Below are 11,018 nucleotides of genomic sequence, written 5' to 3' on the forward strand. Positions count from 1 at the left end.
TCAACCACCAGCTCAGATGCAGCCAAGATGCGGACAAAGCATTCATTAAGGTGAGTAATTATTGTCAATGGTTGTCTTAGAATGGTGCTAAAGTGCTTAAGATACTTTTTGGCGATTCCATAGCCAAGAATTCTCAAGGTCACAACTAGCTGCATTCCTGTTGGGTGTGAATGACAGTTGCTCCTTCCCGGTTGATACAAAGTCACGATAGAAAAAAAGGCGTACACAGAACTGCAGTGAACACTGTCCTTCAAGTGCATACAGTGTTTGAGCCTGCAATCCAGTTCATTACCCTGTCCAACAGCCTCCCAGGTTCCCCTCCACATCTTCCTTGTCAGAGATGAAAATTGATATAAAAAAAATGGGGAACAGTTGAAATGACTGAGCCAATACACTGCACATTTCACCTTGAATACTTTTGGTTACTTTTTTGTTCCTGGCTACCTTGCTTTTTTAAGCATTGATTATATCAAACACTGATTTATCTAAGATGAGCAAAGACCTGTTCTCTCTTGCTGCATTTTGTTGGGTTTTTTGTTTTTTTTTCCAAATGAAGCTGTTGTTTTCATTTTTGGTGGGTTTCATACTATCCACACCAGCTTCCAGGTTTCTGTCCTTTTACATACCAAGCAATCAGCTTCCTTTCTCTTTGCTACAGAGCACCTCTTTTCTGTCCACACCTGCTTGGCTGGTAGCTCTCAGAAGCCTTACCTTCCTCACCTGTGCTTTTCTGGTTGCGATGGCCATATGTGGGTCTGGATGTGACTCTGGAGACACATCCTCTCTCCACAACAGCCCGCACACTCTCAGCGGGGGAATCATCCCATCCAAAGAAGCCCACCAAAGTGACACTGAAGCCAAAGCAAAGAGCATCACCAAAACTATGCAAATGTGGAATGACCTGGTGGGTCTTCTGCCAGAGAGAGGCAATAGAGAATATCAAGCTGATCTGGTAGTCTGGAAGCAACCACCAGATGGCTGTTGCTTCTGTTGGCCTTTTGACTTCCATCAACATCTACTCAGGCAGTAAAAAGAAATGGTGTACTGGGAGGTAGTAAATCTTGCTAATCAGTACTTGTTTTTGGCCTGTGAAAATACAAACAAACAATACACATATTCAAACACTTCTGAACTACAATTGCTTATCAGGATTTACACAGGCTTATGTTCTTAATACCTCTTTGCTTACAACTTCATCAAAGCGGTTTTGTTCTACAGTATGTGCAAAGTCTACTTTCCCACACAGTTCACATCAGTCTTGGTTCGTCCTGCTGGCTCTTCATGTCTGTGAATGTGAAAAATCAAACTTTTTTGCTTGGCTTCAAGCAGTGATCCTTTGATTGCATCATTCATGATTCATTTAGGATTACAACCAAGTGGTTCAAAATCCAGCCAGAGGTGTACTCAAGTGAGGTAATAAAATGAAATTATTAATGTAATAATATGATGGCAGGAATTGTAAAAGACCAAATTAGGCTTTGGAAGTAAGCAGGATGTGAGAATGACCAAATATGGCCTCTGTGGCAAGTCCGGGATTGAGGCCAGGATACCACCTAAAGATACAATTTTAATAAAAAATGGTTTTGTAACTTGATGAAAATGTATAAAGATTGAACCCACCTGAGACTGTTAGACATTCTGTGGACAATACCTCGTCTGTATGCAGCATTGAGCTCAGAATAAAGATGGCACCGGCTATTCCCTTCAATTAATTACTTTATTTTCTATTTAAAGTGTACTTGAGAAAAGGACTGGAATGTGGGAAAAATCTAGGAACCACACAAGAATGTCTGGAGATAAAAATTCAAGGCTGCATAGCCATACCTTAATGTGAGAGATCTTCCATTTCAGAGTCTGCTGTGTGAGAGTCCTGTGCCTTTTTTCTCTAGCTTGGAATAGGACTGTTGCTTCTGCTTCTTAAGGTTTTCAATCAACAAGGACGGTGGCTCCACCTGCAATGAACCATGAGCTTGTTATATTGAATTGCACAAGACAGTAAATTAACTCTTGTATTCATTCTGTATGAAGTGCGCCTCACTTGAGATGTCAGCCAAAGTTTAGCAGTAAATATGGTTATCTGCAGTTAAGTGTGTTGCTATTGATAGACGTCTTCAGCTAAAAATAAGTCTTCCTTGACCCTACTACACCAAGCCCAGATACAACACAGACATGCATGTGCTGTAGTTGGCTTCAAAACATTCAATGAACTTGTCAGCAACATGGTCCAGATTCCTGCAGCATGTGACATGCGTCTGCACGCATCCTGCCCCCACAGTCTCTGCCTGGCTCCCCCCACCCTCCTCCACCCCCAGTTTGCTCTCTCATCCTGCCCACCAGCAGCTAATGTCCACCGCCGCAGCGCAGCACCTCCCACTGTATGCTGCATGCTCCTCTGTGTGCCTGTGGTAAAACCTCGCCAAGTTTAGTGTTCTAGCCACTGCACTCCCTTCCCCAACTCACACATCAATCTCAGAGGCAGATGGATTCCTGTCTCCCAGCCGCATCCCAACTTTTTGACCAGTACACATACTTGGATAAATGTTCTCTGTGAATACAAAACAGCAACATTTGTCTAGTGTACCGGAGACCTCTTGGAAGTTTTGTAGACAGATGAGGCCGGGCTGTGCTAGCTGAGAGAGACGATATTTGAGCTTGAATCTGACTAGCACATGCACAGAAGCATAGGGTATTATGAAGGCTCTGCATGATATCGTGACCCAAGGTTGAGCTTACAGTAGGTGGCCATATTGCCTCATATCAAGGGCAGTGTACGTTGGAAGACCATAGCAGAGACCTGTGACCGAACTATGTGCACGAGCGCATAACATGCCGCATTCCTTGTTTTCTCCCATTTTTGAGTGAAGCTAATTGATAGTGCCATCTGCCATCTCCTTTTAGAAAGCCAGTGCAGTGCCTTGGCTGTTGATGTGAGTTGTTTTGTCAAAGGAAAGAATTGAAAATGTGAGCGGTGATCTCCATGTAATACTTAGGCTTTAATGCCCTTTACCACTCATTCAGTGCTTGTCTGTGTTTATGTTTTCAGTGTTACAGTGTGATTTTATTTAGGTGAAATTTGTTTTCAGTCTATCTGCAGTAGTGCACTTAAAGGGCCAGGAAGGTTAGTGGAACACATTTGCTCTGCCTCTGACCTCACAATTCCACTGTAACAACAGTGTTCCGTCATTTAAAAAAAAACAAAACTTGGTTTGGTTTAAATTTGTTTAAAGATTTGTTTAAATTGTGTGTGCCAGTGTATGTGAGCGTGTTGAAGTCTCTCTGACCCTCCACACCCATTAGTGCGTTCTTCCACTAGCTTCTCTCTCGTTCCTGCTTCAATATTCAAGGGAGGATTGAGATCCATTCAGGTAATTTTGCAGTCTTCAAAAAATGCATTGAAAGACATTCCAGTAGCTCAGTGGTGCACCTGCGCGCCACTCTGCTCCCCAGTTCGGAGGATGCCAGCACCTATGTTTAGTCTTTTATGTTTAGTCTTTTTTAGTCTGTTTCTCTTTATTTCCTTTGGACTCCAGTGCTTTTTAATAATCTGTTTTGGACATGGTATGGCTGCTCCATTACCCAGGAGCCCATACAAAGGTTCATTTCTGCCTGCCTGCATAACTGCTGGAGGGAGGATTTTATGTCCAGAAAATGTTAAGATGGCAACAGCTCGGTGGGAGACAGTATGTGAGAATCACCTCTTAGGCTCATTTTACTGTTTCTCATGTAGAAGGAATTCCCTCACTATGTTCCCATTCTGAGCATCAAAGCCAACTGGGATGGGGGTTTTGTCACATTCTGAATTCTAGCTCATGTCATATTTTGTCAGCATTGGCTTTGATAGACTCAGGTTATCGGTACAAATTTACATTCAAGATTAGTTGTTTTTTACATATATATCCCCTCTCCTGCAATCATGGCTAATTAGCTGCATCCATCATTGTAATTGTTTAATTTTTCATGCTAGTTCATTCACCCTTGTATTAGTGCCATGCATGTGAAACAGACTCTTGAAAGGTTTTCTTTTTGTATCTTGCATGCCTAGCATAATAGGACATTCAAAATCCCTTGAAAATTTTAAACTTTTTTTTTTTTTTATGTATATATCTCCTCAACATTCCCAGTACAACTGCTGTAGAGTCCACGACTCAACTCTTGACTAAAGTCTTCACTCCGAGCGTCTGAGCCGGCTGCTGCGGCATACGCCACGCTGCTCTGTGACCCTCACTCTCCACTCCTCTCCTCTCCCAGCTTTTCCAGAGCCCTCAGATGCAGACAGCCCAGCCTGCCATTCCAATTAACAGCGCTTCCTTTCGACCCGTGTCCGGCCAGCCCATCATGATGTTCCTGACACCCATGCCCTTCACCTCATCCCAGACCGGCCAGTACTACGTACTCCAGTACTACGTGCCTCAGGTACCCAGAGCAGAGAAAAGCGCCTGTGCAAATATGTACACAGTGTAGCAAATGGGTTGAAAATCTGTCTATAAACAGGTTGGCCAGCAATAAATAAACTGCTCCTAAAATGTGTAGATAAAAATATGTTTTATCTTGGAAGCAGAAATGAGAAGTTCTAGTTTAGTTTTTTTTCAGTGTAAAAACTAAATGTTTTTGTATTTTTTGTTTGTTTACTGCTTTGAATATCTCTTAGGAGTGTCCTATATGAATGGCCATGTCTGGTGCTAGGCCCTTTACCTCTGCTGTTCTGTTTCATTCTCAGTATCACCACAGTGGCCTTCCTTACGTGGGACATCCCCAGCAGTACTCCGTCCAGCCCACAGGACCCAGTACATTCTACCCTGGGCTCTTTCCTGCAGACTGCCCACTAGCATATGGTGAGTTTGGACTTCCCTTTCTCTACCCCCACCTGGGAAACCCACATGCGTGCTCTCACCGATAAAGAGACCTTTCTTCTGGGTATTCCCGCTGGCTGAAACTGGTTTTTCGTTTGCTCTCTAACTGAAACCAGTGCTTTTTTTTGGTCACCACTAGTGGCAGGGCCTTCATACTATCCTGGCCAGACCATATACACCAAATCTCCATCCATAATAGTGCATACAGCTCAGCAGCCTCCACCCACTAAGAGAGTAAAGAAAACAGTGAGTATTCCCCCTGCCTCAGAGGTGAAATTAATTTAATTGTGGATTGACTTAATAGATGCAAATAACTTGCTGTTCGCTAAGATCCGTATCCGAGACCCTAACCAGGATGGCAAGGATATCACAGAGGAGATCATGTCAGGAGTAGCCATTAGCCAGAACACAAGCCCACCAGTGGGACGTCCCTGCACTACCCCTACTGCTCCACAGGTAAGCCATTCAGTCCCACAGCCCGAGCCCCTGATCGGCTGCAGGCCGCTGCTTCGCGTGATCCACTCCACAGGTCAAAGTACTCTCTCATCTAGTCCTCCCTCATAATAAGCTCTGAGCTGATTGTTTGGTTGTTTGGCTGGCTTTCATTGTCTTGTCTTATTAAAAGCATCATACAATCAGCAACAAAATCTGATGGTGTAGTTTGATTTCCGGCCATTCTCTCTTCCTTCTTCAGTGATTCGGTCACACCGTTGACCCTCCTCCGTCATATTTGACTGGTTGCAGTAGCTTGTGTGATTGTGGCTGTTCTGATTTAAGAAGGCTTCTCAGATGTGTTTTGATGTTCCGACTTGCCGTGCCTATTCTTTCGTCTGCCTCCATCTTAGTTCTCCCTCACAGCCACTCGAATCCTCCTGATCTTCCCTCGTGTTCCCTCTACACAGACAGCCCACGTAAAGGCCCTGTAAGAAGGATTCAGCCAAACCCTGAGCACCTCAGCTCCTCTGAGGAAAGGCCTCTCTGTAAAGGGAACACTCACTACTGCGCTGTTGCACTTACTTTGTGTCCTCTTTCCCTAAATGTTAACAGTGTTCCTCTTTCCTCTCTTTCTCTATTTCTCCTGCCCATTTATTTAAGCACCCCATGCTTGTCTGCTGTCTCTTGCTGTCTTTGTGTCTTCACCCCCCCCCCCCACCTCCACACACACACACATTTTGTGCCTTTGCGGCTGGATCTTTTGCCCTCTTGTGCTTTTTCTTTGCCTCTTTCTCTACTCACTTCTCTAATTATGCTGTGCTGTGCTGTGCTGTGCTGTGCTGTGCTCACCCCCCCACCCTCATTGCCATTCCCCTTCTTCTGCATGTGTGTGCAGTATCTCTCTCTCTCTCTCTCTCTCTCTCTTTCTCTCTCTCTCTCTATCTCTCTCTCTCTCCATCTTTTCCGTCTTTTGCTAGTTTTTATGTCCACACCCTCATTATCCTCGCATTTTCTACCTCAAATCCCAGCAGCTGAACAGCCAGGTAGCAGAGCAGGGGAATGTCAATGTCGGCCTGGCCCTGGAGGCCCACTGTCCGGCGAAGGCTGCAAGTCCAGCAGCCGGAGAGGCGGTTGCCTCAGGCACGCTGACGCCCTCGTTGCCTTCCAGCACTGCTGCTCCTTCAGGCCTCACTCTCCCAGGCCAGGCTGTTATAGAGGCAGTCCAGGCCTGTGGAGCCTCCACTGGGGCAGAGCTGAAAGAGACTGGCGAGGAGCCAGAGGTCTTGCTGGAGGATAAAGTGGAGCCCATTTTACAGTCCAATCTTAGGCAAAGCTTGAGTCAAGGTAAATAACCACATGCATGACATGCTATGTTAGGACACTAAAAAGACACCAGACTGATTTGTTATGATTTACAGCTATTAGTTTATCCAACACCTGGAAGAAGCCAAAAGAGGACACTCCTGTGGGGCAGGCCCAGTGTCCTGACAGAGAGGTGATTCCTCTCTCCAGGTGCTCACTGTACCCCTCTCTGCATGCAGAGCCAGAGCTGAAGGATGGGAAGAGGCAGTATGATAGAGACTTCCTGTTGGCCTTCCAGTTCATGCCTGCCTGCATGCAGAAGCCAGAGGGGCTTCCTCCCATCTCTGATGTGGTACTGGACAAGGTAAGCCTGCTAAAACATTGGCCTTAGGGGACCTTTAAAACCATTCCATGGAGAGGGGCTGATGGACTTCGACTTGACTCTGTTGTTTTCTAGATCAAACAAAACAAGCTGCCCCTGCAGCAGGTGGGCCCTCGCATTATCGCCAGAGACCCAGGCTTCAACCCAGCCTCTGCAGACTTCAGCAGGGCAATTCCTGGAGGCAGGGGTGCACCGGTGGGTCTCTCCGCTCATCCCTTCTCTTCTGTCACAAATGAATGAGCGCCTGGTCATCTTATGTGACCGAGGTCTTTGTGACATTGTTACCGCCCATAATAAAGAGCACCCATTCGTTGCTTCAGCTGCTCAGTGTAGGCCCGAGACGGCTGCCTCCCCGCAAGATCATTACCAACGTGTCCGTGAATGACGAGGTGCAGCTGAAGAAGGCTGAGAATGCCTGGAAACCTGGCAGGAAAAGGGAGAACACCCAGAACCCCGAGACCCAGAAAACTCAGGTCAGCACCTCACTCCGCTGTGCCCTGTTTTCAGATTTCAGAGTCACAGCCTGTTATGGTGATCTTGAAAGCTACTTAATTTTTTTTGCGATATGCTCTTCAAGAATTGGATATTTAAATTATAGAGTCGTTGTTTAATTGGGTGGGTGTGCGGGGAGTGTGCACGAATGTAGCTATGCAGGGGGACATTGGTTTCTAGTGTAAACAGGGGGTGTGATGATACTGAGGACCAGATCTTGTGTGCTTGTTGTTCCTTGTGTTGATTGTGGTGTTGATTTTGGTGAGAGAGTATTGTAGATATTGTAGTGTATTCTGTGGATGATCTTGTATATATTATAGGTTAACACCCAGTGGTTGTGTTAAAAATATTCTTGCAAATTTGTGTGCAATTCAGCATTTGGAGAGATTGACAGATCTTCATTGCATTGTCTGGTCGGTAGGGTTATTATTGGATCAGATTTGGTTATTATGTATATATTTTTTTTGTTTGTAGGAGTTATATATTGATTAAATCTAAAATTCTTGTAGCTGGTTCTAATGGGTTTTCTTTTAATTTGAATTTGGAGCACATGAGGGGTTTTAGTTGATAAGATTTGATAAACTGTTTGCTGCCAGTGCTACACTTCTCGGAAAGTGTGATTGATGTATGATGCCTTTATCGGTCTATATAGCAAAGTTGAGTGATTTTTGTTCATGAGGAAGTTCCAAATGGCAGAGTAAATATTTGGTGAAAGTGAGGAGTTAGTCATTATGTGGAAGAACTGCTGAATTTAACAAAAGATTGGGATCTTTGTAATGGAAAGCTTAGTCGGTAGTCTGTTTTCCTCTCCAGGAGCTTTTCCAGAAGGTGCGCAGTATCCTGAACAAACTGACACCGCAGATGTTTAACCAGCTGATGAAGCAGGTGATGGACCTCACCATCGACACAGAGGAGCGCCTCAAAGGCGTGGTTGATCTGGTTTTTGAAAAAGCCATCGATGAGCCCAGCTTCTCTATGGTCTATGGCAATATGTGCAGCTGCCTGGCTATGGTGAGTAACATGTTCCCATACATTGCTGCTGAAGTTCCATACAAAGGCAAATGCCACACAGAAGTGAACTCTGTTTGAACCACTCTAAACTGACATGGAGCTTTAATCAGCTTCTATTTAGTAACAGAACTCTCAACACTGTCTTATACCCAAGTGTTTCTCCTACATGTCTTTCCTGTGTAGTTAAAAGTGCCCATGGCAGACAAGCCCACCAGCACTGTGGGTTTCCAAAAGCTGCTGCTGAACCGCTGTCAGAAGGAGTTTGAGAAGGACAAGGTCAACGATGATGTTTTGGAGAAGCTGCGGCACCAGCTGGAAGCGGCCACTTCAGTAAGCAGCACTCCTGTCTAGTTTACCCGACTCACCAACCCACAGATCAGGAGAAAGGGGACTGAAATCGGCAGCAGTGCTGGGAGGCGGCCTGGTCGTTATCGGGTCCAAACGCGCTGTTTCTTGCTTTTGTCTTTGTTCTGGTTACTCCTCGCAAGGCCAGCGAGCGGGAGAGGCTGGAGGAGGATCTGGAGGAGGCGAAGGACAAGGCCCACAGGAGGTCCATCGGTAACATCAAGTTCATCGGGGAGCTGTTCAAGCTGCACATGCTGTCGGAGGCCATCATGCATGACTGCGTGGTCAAATTATTCATGAACCACAGCGAGGAGAGCCTGGAGCGTCTGTGCCACCTCCTCACAGCCATCGGCAAAGACCTGGACTTGGAGAAGGCCAGGGTAAGCAGGCCGCGGGCCTGGTCTGGGTTGATTTAATATTCTCAGCAGATGCTCAGCACTTGCATCGGTTTATCTTTAATATGTCATGTAAAGGTTTACGGTGCATGTGTACATGAGTGTTAGTGTGCAGTGCAGCGGCTGTGCACATTTTTCTGGATTTTGTCCATTATGTGTTTTTCACAGCAAGTACTTTACACAACAAAACTGAATGAAGATGTTTTGAATATTGTATCTTGACTGTCAATTTTGTCTCTGGTAGGAACAACAGTTGTAATGTTGACAGTTCAGTCACCACCTAGTGTGACAGTTATTTGTGTTCAATTTCCCTGGTCTTTTTTATTGTGTATTTTTTTCTCCATGCACGCTTTTAACCAAAAAACAAGCATGTTGAAATGTTGTCTATAAAAGTTTTGCTGTCAGTGTTTTCTGTTGCTTGCCTGTTGCCTGCACTCTGACTACAGGGTAGCCAACTAATTAGGATCATCATCTATAGTGCGACTAGCATGCTGCGCTGATATCAGTGTATTATTAGGCCTTGGCAATGATTTTAAAAGTGTCCAAGTTCATGTTGTTTAGTGAAGTTGTTAGTGTGGTTGTTAGCTCTGCTCCTACTGCAGCTGACAAAATGAAAGGCTTTTATTCAGGACTGGTCAGCTGTTAGAAGGTTTTGCTCTCACAGCCTCCTCCACGTTTGCCGCCTCCTGCTGCTGCACCCTGGATTCCCCAAAGCCAAGTGCAGCTGATGACAGCACAGATACACCCACAGTGGCAGTGAACTGCTTTACAGCACTGACCAACGTGCAAGGCAGCAGGGTTTACATAAGAGTCATAAACGTCTTGCGACATGAGTTCAACTGAGAGCACACCTGATCAAATCGAAAGGTGAAGAATATCTGAAATTTGTCGACGTTTCTCTTACACTCTCTCTCTCTCTCTCTCTCTCTCTCTCTCTCAGCCAAAAATGGATCATTACTTTAAATATATAGAAAAGACAGTGAAGGAGAGGAGGGGTTCTTCACGCATTCGGTTCCTGCTCCAGGACGTCATCGACCTGCGACTGGTTAGAGACTCTGCCTGTGTTTGTGTGTTTGTGTTTGCCATTCCAGCGCATGGTGATGCAAAAGTATGCATCTGCTGATTTTGCTTTTCTAGAATAACTGGGTGTTGCGGCGAGCTGACCACGGGCCCAAGACCATTGAGCAGATTCATAAGGAGGCCAAACTTGAGGAGCAGGAGGAGCAGAGGAAGGTGCACCAGCAGCTGCTGTCCAAGCACAAGAAGACAAGTCCAAGGACAATCGACAAGAGGATGGACACATTTGCCAACGTGTGCTAAAAGACAATGCAATAATTCAAAAAAAATAATAAAACTGTGTGACAAAGAAACAAGTTCTGACTCTAATGTATTTTTGCTTTTTCCTTTATGAACTGCAGACAAAACTATATTTAACATTTGCAGATGTTCAAAAGAAAAGACAGAGGTGAATATAGAAATAATATTATTTATTTTTTATTTTATTCTTCCTTGGCTTCTCGTGAATTCAGATAGGCTCTGCCCATTAGATTTCACTTTTTTTTTCTTTTTTTTTTCTTTTTTTTTTTTTTTTTGCTAATTTCAAACCAGTCCTAGGATTTTCACACAATCTGAGTGAAATTGGTGTCAAAATATTTGCAAGAGTCTGAATCTCAATAATTATTTAAACAAAAACCTGACATAAAAAATACAGTTGTCCTATTCCAGTCTAATATTAGTAGTACAAATTAGTAGTACAAAGGTCAGGCTTTAACTTTAACTTTAACTAGCTGTCACTCCTGAACGACA

General features: G+C 44.7%; 1 protein-coding gene across 1 annotated transcript in view; it reads left to right on the forward strand.

Annotated features, from left to right (window-relative positions):
* The window catches only part of LOC145657962 (eukaryotic translation initiation factor 4 gamma 3-like), a 35,209-nt gene extending 24,677 nt beyond the window's left edge, over window positions 1-10,532 (forward strand). Inside the window, exons 3-10 of the mRNA XM_081714842.1 lie at window positions 6,798-6,951; window positions 7,045-7,164; window positions 7,290-7,442; window positions 8,275-8,472; window positions 8,656-8,802; window positions 8,961-9,197; window positions 10,153-10,257; window positions 10,350-10,532. Of these exons, the coding sequence (XP_081570968.1) occupies window positions 6,798-6,951; window positions 7,045-7,164; window positions 7,290-7,442; window positions 8,275-8,472; window positions 8,656-8,802; window positions 8,961-9,197; window positions 10,153-10,257; window positions 10,350-10,532 (1,297 nt within the window). The remainder of the gene's footprint in view (window positions 1-6,797; window positions 6,952-7,044; window positions 7,165-7,289; window positions 7,443-8,274; window positions 8,473-8,655; window positions 8,803-8,960; window positions 9,198-10,152; window positions 10,258-10,349) is intronic.
* The last annotated feature ends 486 nt before the right edge of the window (window positions 10,533-11,018 follow it).

This window comes from Electrophorus electricus, chromosome 5, assembly GCF_041902795.1.
Source record: "Electrophorus electricus isolate QZ-2024a chromosome 5, ASM4190279v1, whole genome shotgun sequence".
NCBI classification, from domain to species: Eukaryota; Metazoa; Chordata; class Actinopteri; order Gymnotiformes; family Gymnotidae; genus Electrophorus; species Electrophorus electricus.